This window comes from Epinephelus lanceolatus, chromosome 23 (assembly GCF_041903045.1).
Source record: "Epinephelus lanceolatus isolate andai-2023 chromosome 23, ASM4190304v1, whole genome shotgun sequence".
Classification (NCBI taxonomy): domain Eukaryota; kingdom Metazoa; phylum Chordata; class Actinopteri; order Perciformes; family Serranidae; genus Epinephelus; species Epinephelus lanceolatus.
In genome coordinates, this window is record NC_135756.1 from 27,014,670 (window position 1) to 27,036,257 (window position 21,588).

Below are 21,588 nucleotides of genomic sequence, written 5' to 3' on the forward strand. Positions count from 1 at the left end.
GCCGCTAGGTGGCGAAAGAGTAGGAGACTGCCGCCAAATGTCGTTGACTGTCCCGCTTAGCTTTGTTGTTGTGCTGCAGGTTTCCGCCACGTACAGCCAGCGAGGAGAGCCATACAAATGTGCGGCTAAATCTTTTTTAATGTGACACACTTACATTTAGTTAATGTCCAGGTATTTCTAAAGCAGGTAGGTTGAAAAAAGCTAATTGTATATATGTTTTTCACAATATCCGCTTAGCAGCAGACAGTAAAGTAGCTATCTTAGCATTAGCTAACGTTAGCTTCGGTAATATTTAGCCAGTTTCGCCTGGCCTGCTGGGGTTTAAGTTAGCGGTCTAACTATAACTAACGCTGAGTGATTAAAATTTCATTGCATTTAATGATAAACCACTGAGTTGCAATAAATGTAAACCAGCTTTCCATGTAGGCTGCTGCTAAGCTACATTCTTGTAGAAAAGTGATGCCCCTGAAGCCAGTTTATGTTAACGTTAAATCAAATGATTCTTGTCTTGTCTGCAGGAAACAGAGGCACTGACAGGCAGCAATGTCGCTGTATGATGACCTCGGTGTGGGTGCCAGTGACACCAAGACCGAAGGATGGTCCAAGAACTTCAAGCTGCTGCAGTCCCAGCTGAAAGTGAAGAAGGCGGCTCTGACTCAGGCCAAGGTAGGCACATACAAGTACGGTACGCAGGTAGAATAATGGATAAACACATCTGTCATAGAGATGATAAGGTACATGTAATGATATGTAACCACACAAATGAAAATGAATAAAAAGTGATTTACAGCAGATGGACATGATGATGTGCTAATGTGCGCTACATTAACAAGAAAAGTATTCAGAAACAAGGAAAGACAACAAATCCAGTGTGTACATATTCAGTCATTTTGCTTCTGTGTTTGTAGACCCAGCGGATGAAGCAGACCACTGTGTTGGCCCCAGTTATTGATTTAAAGAGAGGAGGTTCCAGTGATGACAGACAGATCACAGACACTCCTCCACATGCTGCTGCTGGACTTAAGGTTTGTATCCAGTAATTCTGGTAGTTGGTGTTAATGAAGTCTTGAAGTTGAAGTTTATTAAATGCTTAAAATGTTCAAGCTGCTTTATTTTCTCTTGATTTGATTTGTCTGGATCTTAGCCAGAGATGCAGAGTGAAAATGTTAGGAAGTAATGGTAATATGATACAGAGTGAGTCGTGGGGTAGTGATGCAACTGCACAAAGGCTACACCTTATGTGCTGATAATACATATAAATATTCTTAGAATACTTTTAAAGGTCCAGTGTGTAAGATTTAGTGGTATCTAGTGGTGGATTTGGCGACTGAAACCAGCTGAAACTTTCCCTGGTTAGAATTCCTTCAGTGTTCATTGTTCATGATAAAAAACAGACTAGGTAGTTTTATAAACCAATTTCAGTTTCATGTTACAAATCAGTGTTTCCCCTACGCTGTTTGACATGTTACAAGTGGGCTGCTAGCCCAGCACCTGTTAATGTTTGCCTATCTATTTTGTCTGACAACTTAATGTGTGCTCACCTTTTTCTGATCAGACGTTCAGGAGTTTTTTTATCAGGTCAAATTATCTGCTGAGGTCTCTTCCTTTTTAAAACAAACAAATCAGGTGATTTAAACTGGTACAAACACTTAATAAAGTAGTTTCACCATAGAAATTGTTTTTTTTCCAACGCTGTTTGACATGTTTGGCTATTAGCCCAGCACCTGCTCATATGTGCTTACTTTGTTTTTTTGAGAACTTAAGATCCAGATGTTCAGGAGGTTTTTACCAGGAGTCCAGTTATCACAAAGGTCCCTTCTTCTCAAAAAAAAAGAACAGATGTGGTGATTTAAACTGGTAAAAACACTGGAAAAAAACAGTTTCACATTAAAAAAATCAGTGTTTCTGCAACACTGCTCGTCGCAGAGGTGCTGTTAACTATGGAAGCCAACACAAAAACGAGAATGGCCCTATCTAGAGCCAGTGTTTGATTTGTCAGTTCTGGGCTGCTGTAGAAACATGGCAGCGAGGACCCGCTCCCTGTGTAACATTAGCTATGAACAGCTCATTCTAAGATAACGAAAAAAAGAGTCTTATTTTCAGGTGATTACACACTTAAAAAAAACATACAACATTATATTCCTTTTCTGCCAACTTATCCCCCTACATCCTACACACTGGACCCTTAAAGCTATGTCTGAATGCCACCTCTATCACACTCTCATATTTTGGACTTGGCTTGTGTATGTGTGTTGGTATGTGCTTCAGGACGCTGTGCCCAGTGGTTTCTCCTCTGGCGATGTGCTGATCCCATTGGCAGATGAGTACGATCCAATGTTCCCTAACGACTACGAGAAGGTGGTGAAGCGACACAGAGAAGAACGACAGCGGCAGAGGGAGCAGGAGCGGCAGAAGGAGATCGAGGAGAGAGAGAAGTACTGACGTGATCACTTACTCAGCTCACTAAGTGATTAAAAACAGCAGCAGGGATTAAACATGAGAGAATATAATCTTAGGCAAAAGGGGAAAATGATCTACTCTTCCACTTAAACTTTCATACAAAATCAAATTACTTATTGTTTTTCTTTCTTACTGCTTTATAGGGTCCTTGGAAATCTTGTTGCCTCTATAATTGTTTGCTTGTAGCCTAACACAGGTTATTGTCATGCAATAGTAATTTGTTAGAAACTAAAGAAAGAGTCCTCTGCACTGAATATTTCTAGGAACACATGGCTCCTGTTTCAGTGATGAACTTTGTGTGTTGCAGAAAAAGGAAAGACCGGCACGATGGTGGAGCTCCAAGTGGTTTCTCTCGTTTCCCTGCAGCAGAGGGCGAGTCAGATGAGGAAGAGGACTATGAGAAAGAGCGGAGGAAACGAAGTGAGTATTTTACTTCACTTGGCTTACATATAGAGCACCTGTAGAAACATTCCTCATCCTTGGATATTTTAATGTGTTCAGAGCTATAGCCTGATGGCCAACTTTGTCAGGATGATTTGGTTATCAACCAGAGTCTCTCCAGATGAGCTTGGCCTGCTTTTAGGAAGTACGCTTTAGAATTTTCCCCCTCAAACACAGGTTTATCCTCCCTCACAGATTTTCTGTGTGAGGCCACCAAGCCTTTCTTTGGTCACAGGTTGAGAGAGGGTAAACTGCAGGAGCATAGTATACAACTCAGGGACCTGAAGACAGTTTGGATCCTTTGAGTGGGGTTGTAGGAGGTACTTATCCATAGTCAGTGTGTTACCTGCAGCCGATGGCAGTCTGTGTTTCAGTTTTGAGAATCAGGCAGGAGTACTGACACGGAATGTATAACTGTGGATGGGGGCAGCAGCAAAATGTATTTTAGGTGCCTTAAAAAAAAGTCCCATCTCTATATTTAGAATATTTTCACAGCTTTGTATTAGCATTAAACAGCAGTTTCCAACAGGAAATGAAGACGTTATATCGCTCTACTCAAAGCCAAAGCCACATGAATTTAACGTTGAGTTATTGTGTGACTGTGGCTTTTAAAATTGTTCCTTCAGACTCACAAAAGTCACACAATAACAAACAAACTAACTAACTGATTGAAGCAGTGGTGGACCAGCAGGTCCCATGTGCAGCGAGCCAATATTAATGTTTTTGTCAAAGGAGTCTGGTGTCTGTGACAAGAGCATAGGTGGAGAACTGAAGCTGTTAATGGACAGCAGTAGATTGTTTAGCTTCCATGGTGTCTCCTGCCTCCTTCTCTGAACTGAAAGTGTGCTGAGTGACACCCACTGTATATAAAACACGGACTATGGATATGTACCTCATAGAACATAAATCAAACATTTTAGCATCATGAATAACAAGATGAAATGATGATGATGTGGAAATATAGAAGCACATGTCTGATTAAATACATCAAATTTAGTCATCATGTTTTAACCAAAAAAAAACGAAACTTCACTTCTCTAACATGATGGATTTTGTGTCTCTCTCTTCCAGGTGGAGCAGCTATCGCCCCTCCTTCTTCCCTTGTGGACAGGGATGGTGAGTCTTATGATCCAGCCAGTAGTGATGGTTTAATTATCAGCAGAATGAATGCAGTGTAATAGCAGCAGAAAAAGAAAAGGAGAAGTACAATAGGAGCAGTAGTCTGGTTGAAGTTAATCCTGCATGAAATGACAGTTAAGTTATTCCAGGATTTTCAGTGTTACTTTGTTTTCGTCCCTGAAATGTCAGGTAACATGTTAAATACTCATTGAGCTTGTGTGTGGAACACTCTGTAGCCTGCAGTGCCCCTAGTAAGTTGTTTTTTATTTTAGCATCTGGATCACAGAGTGAAACAGTGGAGAACACACAGATGAACATCCAACCTCTGTCTGTTTTATTATTGTCTACAGCAGAGGGCAGCATTGTCTACATCATCAGAGTTTGAGGTTTCATAAGCATTGTAAATATCAGTGTAAAATCACAAGGAGGGAAAAAGAAAGGCAGGCTTTCCTAGTCAGAATGTTGTTTTTATCTTCAATATCATCATCAGTTCTTCACAGAGCTGCTGTGATGTTGCAGTAATAGAAAACAACAGAATACACAATATATATAAAGAATGACAGTCTAAAATATCAGTTTTCTTCTGGCTGCCAGCAGTAGATTTGGCAGAGAACTGAAAATTGTGGTTGCTAGACTACATGCTGAAAGCAGTTGTGTTTTTCTGTGACTAGGCTCAACTTCATTCTCCTACGATGATGAAGGTCGTCCAGCCAGAGGCTCAAAAGCGGCCATCCCTCCACCTATGTATGAGGACTCAGAGCGGCCGCGTTCACCGCCTGGACCAACCAGTTCCTTCTTGGCCAACATGGGGTGGGTGACACACTCACAGCACACACACAAGGCAGTTTCTTTCTAGTTTAATATAAAAAATGTACTGTAATGACAATTATTAAATCCAGAAGATTCTTCTCCATATCTTTTCCCACAGAGGTACGGTGGCCCATAAGATCATGCAGAAGTACGGCTTCAAAGAAGGCCAGGGCCTGGGGAAGCACGAGCAGGGCCTCAGCACGGCGCTGTCTGTGGAGAAGACCAGCAAGAGAGGAGGAAAGATCATCATAGGCGACGCTGCAGAAAAACGTAAGTACTACCTTTGCGTGTTTTCTTTGCTGCCAATTTTCTCCTCACAATCAGTGCTATGTGTGTCACTCTGTTTTTCCTTGTCCACTTATTTGACGTTTCACTTTGCTTTCCTTCACGTCCTTAGGCTACATCCACATTACTATGTTTTCGTGTTAAAATCCATAACTGTTGCTACTTTTGCACCTAGCGTCCACACTACTTTGGCATTTTGGAACCCCCAAAACTGAGATCTTCAAAAACGCTTCTGACTTCATTTTAGTTTGATAAACTCTGGGGTTTTGTTTTTGTGTTGATGGGTGGAAATGGAGACTTTTGGAAACAATGACACAGACATCCACAATCGCTTCCCAAATGGTGTCTTATCAGTCACAATTTGTCAAGTCAAGAAATTATAGCTAGGCCTACGTTCTTTTTGTAATTTCATCCTTCTTGTGAAGGTAACGTTATTCCTTTCCCATTACCATGGCTTCCTCCTGCAATGGATAATGCTAGCAGCACCGCTCTAAAATGTTGCCGTATTTGCTATGCAACGACTCCCAATCTGTTGTCCTCCACCTTAACTGCTTTATACTCGTGTTAGTTTCAGTAACAGTTCTGCCTTGTCGTTGATCTAAGCAAAGAAATCGCTTATTCTTAGCTTAGTGTCTTATATTATCTTATTTTTCACCATCTTTGTAGTATTTTTTGTAATTAAGCAACGAACTGATAATCTGCCTCCTGTTTATACTGGTAAGTGCATGCCCAGTGTACCTGAATGGTCATGTAATATGCTTTTTCAGACGTGTTAATGTAGACAGATGAATTTGGAGACAGTGCTAAAATGCTCACGTATATAGAGATTGTTTTTGCTCTAAAACGCCATTTCAAAATGAAAAGGTATTCCTGTGGATGTGGCTGCACATGTCAGCCGCATGAACCAACGTTTGCTTGTGTCATCTCCAGTTCTTGTATTTCTTGTTTGGTCTCAGACTGTGTCTGACCTACATTGGTTTTTAGTCCCAACAGACGCATTTGATCTTTTCATGTCTATTTTCCTCGTCACTCATCAGTAACCGTCAAGGTGTTATTCCAGGATGAGTTAGATGTTTCACTGCGACTTTGTTTGCTCATTTTTATACTTTTTCATTGTGTGTGTGTGTGTGTGTGTGTGTGTGTGTGTCAATGAGCAGCGGGGTCCAGCCAGGCGGGTGCTGCTGAGGCTGCAGGCGGAGGCGCTGCAGGTTGGTCTTCACTCTCATTTTCTCTCTCCTATTACATACATACAGTGTGCTGCTGGTCTTTTATTCTAGAAGCATGTATGACTTTAGCTATTGTCAGACAGTTACCAAATTGAAAACAGCGTTATGTCCCAAACCTTACCATCCAAGAGTAGTTCTATATTATTTCCCTATTAAGATGTGACTACATGGCAATAAGTAGAATAGCTTTGCATGTTCTTCTGCTGGATGTGTGCTAGTAATACCCCACGATTAAAGGAGAACTACGCCCATTTTCAGCACTCATACCTGTTATTCCTATGGTCTGAGACAGTCTAAAAATATTAATAAATATCCAAAAACTACAGTGCTAAAACTCAAATTTGAGATGCTGTTAAGTATAAAGTCTGGAGTTGCTCCTCAGAAAATGAATTGAGAAAGATGTAGATGACACTGAGACCACCCAGAATGTTCTGAGTATATGGATATGTTGTCTGTTTCAGAGCTGAGAACACTACAACAGAATAAAACTCATCTGGGTATAAAAAAGAAAGAAACATTCTGCTTCACAAAACCAGGCTCCCATTCATTGTCTGTGGAGCAGCTTCTCTGGTTTCTTGCTCTGTGAGAGAGCAGCTCATGTTCACAAATATTGATTGAACTTTCCTAGGCTGTGGAAATTTATAGTCATACAGTGCAGAGTTTAAGTGAGAACACAGTCACTCATTGATATTCTCTCCCTGTTCTCAAATGAAAGTCAATGTCAGGATGCCAGGTCCCACCTGAGGAACCTTTTTTGGCCCTGTGTACTAGTTTTGGGGACCACTGGTCGTAGTGTCAGAGTTAACCAAGGACTAGCTGAAAAGTTAAGATGTAATATGCACTGTGTAGTTACATGTATATAGACATTTATCTTTCTGCTGCTTAGTCCGCTCTATAGCAACACTAACAATGGCATTACACCTGAGTGACCCATTTAGAGTGTTTCCTCAGAAGCACGTACAGCGCACAAAAAGCAGCAGTGCTAAAATATGACAAAAACAGCCAGACATGACAGACAAATTGGCTATCACTTGGTTCAGCAAACACAGAACTGTATTTTTCAACCGCTGTGGAACAAAAGAATTGCAGAATTATTTAATATATCACATGTATTGAATCAAGCGCAATAGAATATGATAAATGGTATTGTTAGACACCTTCAGTTGCTCCAGTCTGTGGATAGTCTTTCAAGAAAGAGGAAAAAAATTGACAATTTTTCTCGTTTCCATCCAACCAGCTGACTCTTCCAAGAAGTCGGAGGCAAACCCGCTCACAGAGATCCTCAAAAACCCAACCAAAGTTGTTCTACTGAGGGTATGTTCGTGTTTGTGCATTTTTCTAGATGGGCTCAGTATCACAGAATAGCATGTAACAACAACAATTATGAACATTCAACACCATCACATTGTGAAGTGTAATCCAATTCTGAAAATTAATCAGAAGTCACAAAATGGAGGCAATAGAAGATCTTCTTGTGCAGTTGGAGCGCAGACCTACCAGTGGTTACATCAGATTTCATTATCTGCTATTGTCTGAATGCAAGTAGGCCTAGTGTCTGTTTTTTCTTGTAGAACATGGTGGGCCGAGGAGAGGTGGATGAAGACTTGGAGGGAGAGACCAAAGAAGAGTGTGAGAAATATGGCAAAGTGGTTAAATGTGTCATTTTTGAGGTGAGAGAAAGAATGAAGTGTGAAGTGAATTTTTTGATCAAACAGGACTACCCCTAAAACACACTTTGCTTCTCAGATTGCAGCAGTGCCGGATGACGAAGCTGTTAGGATTTTTTTGGAGTTCGAGAGGGTGGAGTCGGCCATCAAAGGTCAGTATACCCTTGTCGTCTCGTGCACAATCATAAATGAGGCCTCTGCTGGTAGATCTACTGAAAGTCTGAACACAACAGACACTTAAAATCCAAAGGGGACCTTCTATGCTGATTTTCCTGGTTCATACTTGTATTCTGGGCTTCTACTAGAACATGTTGACATGCTTTAATTGTCAAAAAAACACTTTATTATCCTCATACTGTCTGTGCTGGAACACCTGTATTCATCCTCTGTCTGAAACGCTCTGTTTTAGCGCCTGTTTCTTTAAGAGCCCCTCTCAAAAAGCCCAGTCTGCTCTCAGTGGTCAGTTTTTTCTGGGTTGTCCTTTTCTGTGGATCGTCATTGCAGCCGGGGGAATGACTTTAACGGAGAATAGCGGCACTTTTTATGTGAAAAATGACCAACAAAAGCTTCTAAACACACCCAGACATGTTCCAACAGGAATATGATCCAAAATTGGGGCGAAACTAACAATATCAGCAACCAAGATTACATGTTTCCCTGACATTAGCATGTAGCTACATGTAGCAATGTACTTGCTGCCAGGGAATGACCGTGTATAGCAGCACTTTCTCTCATTAAAAATCACCAATAAAAGCTTCTAAACGCAACCAGACATGTTCCAACAGGAGTATGATCCAAAATTGGGGGTGAAATTACAACATCAGCAACCAAGATTACATGTTTCTCTGACATCAGCATGTAGCTACATGTAGCAATGTACTTGCTGCCAGGGAATAACTGTGTATAGCGGCACTTTCTCTCATTAAAATTCACCAATATAAGCTTCTAAACACAACCAGACATGTTCCAGCAGGAACATGATCTGAAATGGGGGAGATAGTAACAACTTCGGCAACCAAGTTTACACGTGTCTGTGATGTTAACATGTAGCACCATGCCTAGCGCAGATGACCATGCAAAGAAAAGAAATCTGTCATGATTTGACGTCATCTTGTAGTCAAAGTAGGAAAACTTTTGGAAACAGTTTTTTAGAATGATCTCAAGCCTGAGGCCACGTGTATCTCATTATTTGAAATGTTGGCATTCAGATTCAGATTCAGAATACTTTATTAATCCCCGGGGGGAAATTGTTTTTGTTCCAATGCTCCGTGCAAAGTAGAAATAGAAATACAGCATGAATGGAAACGAGATAAATATGAAGATATAAATAAGATACTAAAATAGACAATGAAATAAATAAAATAAAATATTAAAGTAGACATTAAAATAAAATAAAATAAAATATTATTTTATTACAAGGCCAAGCACTTGTCGGTAATCCAATGTTTTCACAGCGAAAAATTACAATAAAATGATGTATAACAGAGCTTTCATACAGCTTTGCACACACATTACTCTTGGATGAATTACTTGCGAACGCAGGCTCGCACAGAAATGCCACACATATCACATGAAAGCGCAGGACCACTCACATCATTGTGCTGTCATCCCATCACGCTATAAATACAGATCAATTGTCTACAAAATAAAAACCTGACGAATTTCTTTACAATCCATGATACAGATCTTGTTGTCAGTCACTTCATATAGTGAGGAATATCGTATCTTACCACGTCTTAGGCTTGCGTGTGTTTCTCCCTGTCTATCCACATTTGTAGTCCGGCTTTCAAGATGCAAATATCTCCATATTGTCCAGTTGACACTCCATCAAACTTTGTATGACAAGACCAGCCACTTCACCTTTGCACACCCAGACAACTGCAGCCTAATGCATGCTGACAGGGCCGTAGTCACCATATACATTGAGGGGGACACGTGCCCCCCACCAATGCCCAAAATGTCTCCCCAATATATAACTGAAACTGAAAAACAAATATTATCTTGGAGGACATCAGTGCACTTGGTTGACTATTTTTCTATGATCTTAGATGTAAATATTGCATGTTTCTTTCAGATAAAACACATTTTTGACTTGTGAATGAGTCAGTGGAATTTCTCTCAATAATGAAAAAATACTGACAATCATGACTGCCTGGCACAAACCACATGTTTTGGACAGCTGTGAAGTGACAGAATGTCCCAGCATCATGGTTCTTATATTGCCAGATTCCAGAGAGTCTCCCCTCTTCATATATGGCAGAATATGTCTTTTTCCAACTTGCTATGCTGAGATACATGTAAAAATGTAAGAATTTAGGCACACAGATTTGTTTTTTTCATTGATATAAAAATTAATATAAAATACAGGCACATAGAAGGACATGGGATGATGGCAAATCTGGTTAGCCCTGATTGTCCTGAAAAAAAGCTATAGCATGTGTATGTAGCCTTTATAATGACTGTGATATGAGCTTAAAAGTAAAGGCAGTAAAAATACCCCAAAAAGGCCTAGGGCCCATAGGGTTTAAAAAGTACCGAAATAAGGTACCGTTTGGTACCGGTACCAAATTCCAGATACCGGTACCGGTACCGCATCGGTTCAATTATGAACGGTACCCAACCCTAGTAACATTATATATGACAGAAAATAAGGAAATGCATAATAGGTCCCCCTTAAATCTAACATGGCAGCAGATTTGTCTCTACAAGAACACCTACATCAGGTCATGTTGCTTCAAAATGGGTTAAATGTCACTAGAGCTTCAGAAGGTCAGAAAAAAATCTTGACCCTTGTTGATGTCCCAAACTTGAGCCTGCGTTTGTTGTTAGTGAAAACCTCATCACTGAAAATCACCATCTTCAACATTTCCATTGTGACTCTGCTTTCAGTGGGTCATTTCCATCCAGAAGCAGCAGTTTTTTGGGGTGCGCATTCAATCTTATGTAACTGTATCGCCCTTTTCCCACCATTGTGTAACTGCTCTAATAATGTGGGTGAAACTGTGTCCCATTCTAAATTGGTTGGCCCAGATCAGAAACAAGGTGAGACTCCCTGCGGTCTTACATCATATGCTCCCCAGCAACCCTGCCGTCTCCCTGCGGCACCGGCAGAGCCGCGCTTACATCACAGCGCTCAGAAAGCGGGACAGACACTCAAGGAACAATACAGAGGGACTCAGTTATGGTTAAATTGTCACACTGCGTGATCTGTTTTTGTAGATAATCATGAAAGGTTTTATTGCTTTCAGAAGGGAAAACCACTTGCCACGTGCCTTTCCTGGATAGGGAGGTCAGAGGTCATGGTCACACAGTAACAGGCTGGAGTTGACCATTATATTTAGTGTTTGCTCAAAGACCAACACGCTGGGGTTTGACCCAGTTTCACCTGATTTCCTTCTGTGGCTGTGTGGAATTTCAGTGAAGTCACTTCATTAGGTTTCAGGTTGACGTTAGCTGTAAAGTTTGTCCTTCTTCCTATGATCATTCCAGCGTAGCAGCACTGAGGATATCCGTAACATCATCATATTCAGTGTTTGGGAAATGTGGTTATATGCTTTCTTGCTGAGAGTTAGTCGAGAAGATTGATAAGACTCTCAAGTCTGTCTCTTAAATATGAAGCTGTAGCCAAAAACCAGTTAGCTAGCTTAGCATAAAGACTAGGAATGGGGTTAGCTTGGCTCTGTCCAAACTCTGAAAGAATCTTCCTACCAGCATATTTAAAGCTCAGTAATGCACACTGTATTTCTTGTTTTTTTTTTTTTTTCTTTTTATGTGAAAACAAATAGTGGTTTATTAGGGGTTGTATGCTGGACTTTATTTTCTCTGGTTTCCTGGCTAACTGGCTCCTGGTTTGGAGGAGCATGTCTATTTTTTTCTCTTCTTACTCCCCTCTTTGTGCCATCATTTGAAATTCCCAGCCATCAAATCATGTCACCTGTCCCAGTGCAAGCATGTTGTGTGACAGTTATAATCATCAGTGCAACACACATTGTGATGTATATAGTTACATAGTTATAGTTTTGGTAATTTTGTTCTTGAGAAATCGTTTCAGCCCTAATAAGGGCCCAAAATATTAGAAACTATTCCTTTAATAGGATATCTCGAGCTGTCTCCATGCATGAATGTAATTCAGGATGTGATGAGATTCACAACTAAACCATTTTGCCCAATCAGTGACATCTGACTCACACCATCTAATCATAGCAACATAACGCACTTTGTTTTGTACATCCAGTGTCAGCCCACTGGAGCTGACGTGCAAACACATGAATAAAAAGTAGTACATGCATTGTGCTGCATGAGGTGCTCAGAAGTGTCGTTCTAGGAAAATGGATTAGACCTATCACTGGAGGCACACACACACAGACAATACAAGGTTGTTCGCTTCATTGATAAGGTTAACACTGCTAGACAGGACAGAATGAATGCTGTGTGTCTCGGTTGTCCTAAAGGGGGGTTAGTTTGGTGTGTGTGTGCGAGCATGAGGACACTGTGTGATGCCTCTGTGGAAACACACAAGTGACAAATCCTGGGGAATAACGCTGAGGACATTACCCCCCCCCACCCTTTTTTTTTTTTCCCCCAGCAGTGTTGAAGTCAAAGCAAAGTTGTTTTTCTTTTTTGGGCTTTTATCACTGGCACTTAGACCAAGCTGTTAACACTGCCATGGATGTTAAAGGGAAAAATACACCATGAAACTATCAAACTGTTAAAAACAATCATGGCTTTATTCAGTTTGGTGTGTTTCTCCTCTTCCTGGTAGCATTACATCAGCATATTTACAGCAACTAGGACTTTTTTTTAACAGTCATACAAAGAACTTAATCACAGGAGAGTCACATTAAAACCCCCTTCAGCTTGGGAAAAGACATTCTGGGACACTGAGGAAATTCCAGCTGAAATATACAGTATCTCACATAAGTGAGTACACCCCTCCCATTTTTGCAAATATTTCATTATATCTTTTCATGGGACAACACTATAGAAATGACACTTCGATATAACTTAAAGTAGTCAGTGTACAGCTTGTATAGTAGTATAGATTTACCTTCCTCTGAAAATTACTCAAAACACAGCCATCAACGTCTAAACAGCTGGCAACATAAGTGAGTACACCCCATAGTGAACATGTCCAAATTGTGCCTAAAGTTGGAAAACTTGATAATGAAAACTTGCAGCCCAGTTTCTGAAGAGGGGTGATCATGCTCTGCTTGGAATTCATGTTTCCCTAAATGAACCGAGCTCCCCAGAGCCAGCAGCACTCATGCAGCCCCAAACCATGATGCTGCCACCACTATACTTGACTGTAGGCAAGGGACAGTTGTCTTGGTGCTCTTCACCAAGGTGCCACACATGCTGAAAGAGCACCAAGACAACTGTCCCTTGCCTACAGTCAAGTATAGTGGTGGCAGCATCATGGTTTGGGGCTGCATGAGTGCTGCTGGCTCTGGGGAGCTCGGTTCATTTAGGGAAACATGAATTCCAAGCAGAGCATGATCACCCCTCTTCAGAAACTGAGCCACAGTGCAGTTTTCCAACATGATAATGACCCAAAACACACCTAGAAGATGACAACTGCCTTGCTGAGGAAGCTGAAGGTGAAGGTGATGGACTGGCCAAGTATGTATCCAGCCCTAAACTCACCTGTGGGGCATCCTCAAGCTGAAGGTGGGGTAGCGCAAGGTGTCTTCACATCCATCTGCTCCATGATGTCATCATGGAGGAGTGGGAGAGGATTTATGAAGCAACCTGTGAGCTCTGGTGAATTCCATGCCCAAAAGGGTTAAGGCAGTGCTAGATAATAATGGTTGGCACACAAAATATTGACACTTCAGGCAGAATTTGGACATGTTCACTGTGGGGTGTACTCACTTATGTTGCCAGCTGTTTAGATGTTGATGGCTGTGTTTTGAGTAATTTTCAGAGGAAGGTAAATCTATACTACTATACAAGCTGTACACTGACTACTTTAAGTTATATCACAGTTTCATTTCTATAGTGTTGTCCCATGAAAAGATATAATGAAATATTTGCAAAAATGGGAGGGGTGTACTCACTTATGTGAGATACTGTATACAGATGTGACGCTTCACGAGAAATAAACCTTGTCAAAGTATCTGTTGTTGAAAAGTTTATCTGCGTGCTTTGGGTACAGTCTGACCTTAACCGTCTCTCTCCTCTGCAGCTGTGGTGGATCTGAATGGGCGTTATTTCGGCGGGCGAGTCGTCAAAGCCTGCTTCTACAATCTAGACAAGTTTCGAGTTTTGGATCTCGGCGAGCAGGTCTGACATCTCCCTAGGCACCGACAGGCACCATCATCTCCTCACTTGTACATAAACCTTTTTTTAATATTTCCCAAACAGCAGTCGAGTGTCTGTATGTAGTGATGAGTCAGTCTTGTAGATTATTCTTTTTTTCTGTGATGAAAAATACCTTCACGTCAGCACAAAATAAATGGTTTAAACTATGTGTAGTTTACGATTCTTTATTTATGTATCATTATTCCATGTAAATCTAAGTTTTGTTGTCTGAATTTAACATTTGTTAGAGTCAGTATTGCTTAATAATCTCTAAAATTTACTGTTAGAAATCAGCCTAGTCATGGTGACTCTGCTGTAGTTGTTTTTCTCTTTTAAAATGTGAAATATTTCATCCTGGTATAAACATTTCCAAGCAAACCTAAAAACTAAACTTTCACACACCCTGTCACAGAGCAATATACAGTATATCCAAGAAGCCTAGTTTCCCTCTCTGAATTTTGTCTGACATAACACCGGTTCCACTGTAGTGTTAACACATCCCCAGGGTCGGTGAGTCTTAAGTTAGCCATGATGGAAGGGGACCGGGATGGTGAGCGCAGCCCCAGCCTCATTCAGAACTTATATAAGCGCACCAGAAGGGCCCTGGAGGTTCTGGTGAAATACGTCAGGAAGGATCCCACTGGAGCAGGTTTAATTCAGATCAGGGAAACGGGCTGGATAGAAAAACAGAAAGCAGAATAGAGGCCCATTTGACAGATTTGATTCCCTCATTCATGCTGCAGGGGTGAAAGGTCAACAGAATATGGATGAAGAGAAGCTGAGAGGTGACCTGCTGTGGAAGACTAAAACAGAACCACGACACAACTAGAAGTATTGTTATTAACATGTAACTCGAGTATTAGTGCTAACAAAAAAGTAAAATACCTCTGTTCTGCTATTTTAATAAAGACAAGAGTTCAGCTAAATACAGCCTGGTTACAATACAGATTTTGAATGAAGTACAAAACTTAACAAGAGCAAAACTACTGACACAAACGTACAAGTGTCTGTCCTGGGTTTCAGGGTCAGCAGCAGGTTTGTTTAGGCCACAGTCGAGCCTGAATGAGCAGTGTGTGTAGTCTGTGTATATGTGAGAACCAGGTGTGAGACTGATGGTGTGAGCATGTCTTGAACGTGCACAGCAGAGCAGAGGAATGTGATTGGCTGTCAGTGGCATATTAAACCCTGACCTAAATACCAGGGGGTGTGACTTGAGACAAGGTCGAGAGGTCACAATGTCAGTTGCTTAAAGTGGTCCAGGGTCACTGTACAGGTATGTAGGTTGTCCTGGATATGTTGTATCCAGGTCAAAAAATGAATACATTTTGTGGTTTTATATTAAATGTATGCGGCCTACTGATATCTCTCTGATTGTAACCACAGAGATATCAGTAGGCCGCATACATTTTGTGGTTTTATATTAAATGTATGCGGCCTACTGATATCTCTGTGGTTACAATCAGATTCCACGGTGATGCTGTTTCTCTCACCACAACCAGTGTATTCAGTCCCAAAGGGTACACTGCAATAAAGTTCTAAAAAATTTTTCCTGCCTGCCTCAGTCCTGGAAGCCACAGGTTCTGAAGAGATGGTAGATTGCAGCTGCTCATCTGTGTATGTCCTTGGCAATGGCAGCACATATCAGATGGTGATGAAGGACCTGAGGATGGACTCGATGATGGCAGCTGTTACAGTAGTGTATGTCATAAAAAAGAAAAATAGAATAGAATACTTTATCATAAAAACTGTCATAGTATAGTTTATTATAAACAATACACAAAACATATATTATAGCATGTCATGAAAATAGATTAAAAAAAGTTGCAATTTAGTAGGTCGTAAGAATACATAAGGCTTAAGACATAAGTACTCAAGGTATAGTAAGACATCATAAGTCATAAGAAGTGACACTATAACTATAGTATAGTTTGATTTAAAGACAGCCATAGTATATTATGACATGAAAAAAATACATTTAAAATTAAAGTATAGTATATCTCAGGAATTTTAAAAAAAGTCATAGTATAGTATGTCAAAAAAAAGATCAAAATACCATATGTCATAAAAATGGAATAAAAAAAGTCATAGTATAGTATGTCAAAAAATCATTCATGGATTGAAATAATCATAGTGTAGTATGTCGCACAAAAGTCATAGTATGGAATGTCAAAAAAAGGTCTTTTAGTATAGTATAGCATGTTATTAAAAAAGGAATAAAAATGGTCACAGTATAGTATGTCAAAAACAAGGTCAAAGTACCATATGTTATAAAAATTAAAGAAAAAAGTCAAAGTATCGTGTGTCAAAAAAAGGTCACAGTATAGTATGTCAAAAAAAGTCACAGTAAAGTATGTAAAAAAAAAAGGTCAAAGTACTGTATGTCAAAATTTGAATAAAAAGGCATAGTATAATATGTCAAAAAAGGTCAATGTACAGTATGCCATAAGAATGGAATAAAAAAGTAGTAAAGTATCGTGTGGCAAAAAAGTCTTAGTATAGTTTGTCATGAAAATAGATTTAAAAAAAAAGTCATAGCAAAGTATGTCAAAAAAAATAGTCATAGTATAGTATGTCAAAAAATGTTCATAGCTTAGTATGTCATAAAAATTGAATTAAAAAAGTCATTCATTATAGAATGTGAAAAAAGCTCATGGTATAGTATGTCATGAAAATTAAAAAACAAATCATAGTATGGTATGTCATAAAAATTGAATAAAGAAGTCATAGTATAGTATGTCATAAAAATGAAATTAATAAGTCGAAGTAGCCTACAGTATGTCAAAAAAGTCGTAGTATAGTATGTCAAAAGAAGTTCACAGCATAGGCATGTCATAAAAATTGAATAAAAAAAGTCATAGTATAGTATGTCATATACAGTAAATGGAATAAAAAAGTCATAGTATAGAATGTCATAAAAATTGAATAAAAAAGTCATAGCATAGTATGTCATCAAAATGGAATAAAAAAGTCACAAAAATTGGAAAAAAAAAGTCATAGTATAGTATGTCCAAAAAGGTCATAGTATGGTATGTCATAAAAATGGAATAAAAACGTCATAGTACATTATGTCAAACAAAGGTTTATAGTTATAGTTATAGTAAGTCATATAAATGGAATAAACAAGTCATAACATGATATGTCATAAAAATGGAATTAAAAAAAGTCATAGTATAGTATGTCATCAAAATGGAATAAAAAAGTCACAAAAATTGAAAAAAAAAAGTCATAGTATAGTATGTCCAAAAAGGTCATAGTATGGTATGTCATAAAAATGGAATAAAAACGTCATAGTACATTATGTCAAACAAAGGTTTATAGTTATAGTTATAGTAAGTCATATAAATGGAATAAACAAGTCATAACATGATATGTCATAAAAATGGAATTAAAAAAAGTCATAGTATAGTATATCATCAAAATGGAATAAAAAAAGTAGTAGTAGTGTGTATAGTGTGTCAAAAAAGGTCATTGTATAGGTATGCCATAAAGATGGGAGAAAAAGTCATAGTATAGTATGTCTTAAAAATGGGAAAAAGTCATAGTATAGTATGCCAAAAAAAGGTCATAGTATAGTATAGTATGTCATAAAAATGGGAAAATGTCATAGTATAGTATGCCAAAAAGGTCATAGTATAGTATGTCATAATAATGGAATAAAAAAATCATAGTATAATATGACATAAAAATGGGGAAAAAAAGTCATAGTATAGTATGTCAAAAAAGGTTTATAGTATAGGTATGTTACAAAAAGGGAATAGAAAAGTCATAGTATAGTATGTCACAAAAATAGGAAAAAAGGTCATAGTATAGTATGTCATATAAATGGAATAAAAAAAGTCATAGTATAGTTTGTCAAAAAAGGTCATAGTATAGTATGTCAAAAAAAGTTTATAGTATAGGTATGTTACAAAAAAGGAATAAAAAATTCATAGTATAGTATGTCACAAAAATAGGAAAAAAGTCATAGTATAGTATGTCACAAAAATAGGAAAAAAGGTCATAGTATAGTATGTCATATAAATGGAATAAAAAAGGTCATAGTATAGTTTGTCAAAAAAGGTCATAGTATAGTATGTCAAAAAAAGTTTATAGTATAGGTATGTTACAAAAAGGGAATAAAAAAGTCATAGTATAGTATGTCACAAAAATAGGAAAAAAGTCATAGTATAGTATGTCACAAAAATAGGAAAAAGGTCATAGTATAGTATGTCATAAAAATGGAATAAAAAAGTCATAGTATAATATGACATAAAAATGGGAAAAAAAGTCATAGTATAGTATGTCAAAAAAAGGTTTATAGTATAGGTATGTTACAAAAAGGGAATAAAAAAGTCATAGCATAGTATGTCACAAAAATAGGAAAAAAGTCATAGTATAATATGTCATAAAAATAGGAAAAAAGTCATAGTATAGTATGTCAAAAAAAGGTTTATAGTATAGGTATGTTACAAAAAGGGAATAAAAAAGTCATAGTATAGTATGTCACAAAAATAGGAAAAAAGTCATAGTATAGTATGTCAAAAAAAGGTTTATAGTATAGGTATGTTACAAAAAGGGAATAAAAAAGTCATAGTATAGTATGTCACAAAAATAGGAAAAAAAGTCATAGTATAGTATGTCATAAAAATGGAGTAAAAAAAGTCATAGTATAGTATGTCAAAAAAGGTCATAGTATAGTATGTCATATAAATGGAATAAAAAAGTCATAGTATAGTTTGTCAAAAAAAGTCATAGTATAGTATGTAATAAAAATAGGAAAAAAGTCATAGTATAGTATGTCATAAAAATGGAGTAAAAAAAGTCATAGTATAGTATGTCAAAAAAGGTCATAGTATAGTATGTCATAAAAATTGTGGAAAAAAAAGTCATAATATAGAAAACTCACAGTGGCTTATAATGACAGCATGCGGCTGCTGCTAAGAGCTTCAAGAGGCTCAAGTGCAAGCCATATGTTTGTTAGTGTTGGGGTACCTACCTGCTCTGCTGTTCTATGTAACCTGATGTATGTGTATGGCATCTGAGTCAGAAAACGACTTAATCGCTGTTTTGGCTAACCCTGTATGCAGTTCTGTCAGATTTTCTTCCAGACTGTGGAACCATTGGCGAACATGTCTGTATGTTAGACACTGAACATTGTGGAAGGCTTTGTATTTTGTGTATCTTGTGTGTTATTTTTCTTTCTTATTTTTACTCTGCTGTCTTTTTTACTGTGTTTTTTTATTGTGATATGGATCCCCCTGGGTCTGAAATAAAGAATGAATTGATATGTCAAAAAAAAAAGGCCATAGTATAGTATGTCATACAAAAATGGAATAAAAAAAAATATCATAGTACAGTATGTCAAAAAAGTCATACTAAAGTATGTCGTAAAAAAAATGAATAAAAAAGTCATCATATAGTATGCCATTAAAATGGAATAAAATGTTATAGTATAATATGTCAAAAAAGGCCACAGTACAGTTAATCATACAAATGGAATAGAAAGTCAAAGTACACTATGTCATAAAAATGTAATACAAGTCATCTTACTATATCTTATCTTACTATGTTACTATATCTTATCTTACGATATAATGACGAAAACTCTGTCTGTCTGTGGGTGTGTCTGTTCCACGTTTTTCTCCTCACTGACTTGGTCAATCCATGTGAAATTTGGCACAGTGGTAGAGGGTAATGGGAGGATGCTCATTTCTTATCTAGGCCTAACCGCCATATCGATTTTTACTAAACTTGGTATGTAGAATAGGACGCCTCAACGTGACTGGAGAAATTTAATTCTAATTGGCAACTGGGTGGCGCTATAACAACAGAAAAATGGCTAAAATGCGACAGGTCGCTGTGGCTGCAATCGTACTATCAAATTCACAAAAACTCTGTCTGAATACATTGCTCTTCTTAATGGGTTCAGTTGACTATTTAAACTGCAATTTCCTATGACCTGTATCCCAAACACACACCATGTGAAACTGTACGTGGGCAACTGGCAACTGTGCACTCAATGGGTATGGACTAGTAATAAAATATTTTATAAAAATGGAATGAAAAAACATAGTATAGTATGTAAAAAAAAATGAATAAAAAGAACATAGTATAGTATGTCAAAAGAAATTCATAATACAGTAATAAAGTGTCGTGTATATCATTAGTATGGTATGTCAAAAAAATCATGGTAAGCTAAAAAAAAATCCACAGCCATATAATTTAGACAGATTGTTACTGCTTCAAAGTAGTTGGTTCAACTTCTCCCACTGTATTCTTCTGAAAAACGGCAGGAAGTCTCTTCTTTGAATTTTCTTTATACATGGCAAAAATGTGAACTATTAACAAAAAGGTGGATGAAAATGTGAAGGTTTTTTTTCACTCTACTTACTAATGTTTATCAGATATACTAGAAAGCACAAAGTACATGCTGCACATTGTATTACTGCGTTGTAGTGCTGAAGTTGTAAGTGTGTACTGGTACTATATGTAATGAATTGGTGTGACTATTGACTTAAACACTGGAGGAGACTGGCTGTCTCCTCTCTTCCTCTCTGGCTGTCAGACTCATAGTCTCATAGTCCCAGACCCTGCTGGATGACGATTCAGTGTGAGGCTCTAAGGGAGTCAGGGGATATATGCATTACTGGTAACTAACAAAGTCTCCTGAATTACTCAGTGTTTGGTAAATAATATTTCAAACCAGGAACAATGACCCATTTTGTGCTTAGAAAGATGTCCATCAAAGTTAATTTCATTACAGACTTGAGAGTTAATCAAGTGTTTTCCTAACAAATATTATTTTAATTACCTTATTCTCAGCCTAGCCCCATTGGACTCATCACTATTTTTAGGAAATGCTGGCCAGGACAGACAAGCAGTTTATCCTCCTGGGACAAAATACAATCTAAATCACTGTCAAACTCTCTGCATTTGCAATATATGTGAAAAGTTACGAGTTCATACTTAAGAAAACAATAAGACATAAGAAAACAACTGTACAAGCCTTAGTTGAATCATAAGCATCTTTTATCCAGCAGGCATGTTTTCTTCACTGTGAGTCTTTCCAGTAAAAATAAGAGTGTTCCTCTAAGTTAAATAAAGGAGATAATCTTATCATATAAAACCCCAGAAATTTCTTCCGTGTTCTTATATAAACTTTATCTTCCCCACACTCACACACTTTTTTTATTCTAAGGCAAAGTTTAAAAAGTGTCTCACTATCAGGACAAACAGTTTCACAACCAGTTTCTCCACCCGAACACTGACACATCTCAATCCTCCAGGTGGAAACATGATGA

General features: G+C 38.1%; 1 protein-coding gene across 2 annotated transcripts; it reads left to right on the top strand.

Annotated features, from left to right (window-relative positions):
- The first annotated feature begins 30 nt into the window (after positions 1–30).
- rbm17 (RNA binding motif protein 17) lies at positions 31–14,475 on the top strand. Of its 2 annotated transcripts, none has more exons than XM_033614186.2 (13): positions 31–186; positions 519–666; positions 909–1,025; positions 2,269–2,435; positions 2,768–2,880; positions 3,973–4,017; positions 4,692–4,830; positions 4,949–5,100; positions 6,273–6,323; positions 7,579–7,655; positions 7,913–8,011; positions 8,088–8,160; positions 14,193–14,475. In XM_033614186.2, exons 2-13 carry the CDS (start codon positions 544–546, stop codon positions 14,294–14,296), a joined length of 1,260 nt encoding a protein of 419 aa, XP_033470077.1. In that variant the 5' UTR covers positions 31–186; positions 519–543; the 3' UTR covers positions 14,297–14,475. The 2 variants fall into 2 exon arrangements, with proteins under 2 accessions (XP_033470077.1, XP_033470079.1); XM_033614188.2 differs by having other exon boundaries at positions 78–119.
- Positions 14,476–21,588: the final 7,113 nt, after the last annotated feature.

Coding starts and splice junctions, on each gene's coding strand:
- rbm17 (XM_033614186.2), top strand. CDS start 544: ATGTCGCTGTATGATGACCTCGGTGTGGGTGCCAGTGACACCAAGACC. Junction 2,436..2,767: donor GAGATCGAGGAGAGAGAGAA/GTACTGACGTGA, acceptor TGTGTGTTGCAG/AAAAAGGAAAGACCGGCACG. Junction 8,161..14,192: donor GGTGGAGTCGGCCATCAAAG/GTCAGTATACCC, acceptor TCTCCTCTGCAG/CTGTGGTGGATCTGAATGGG.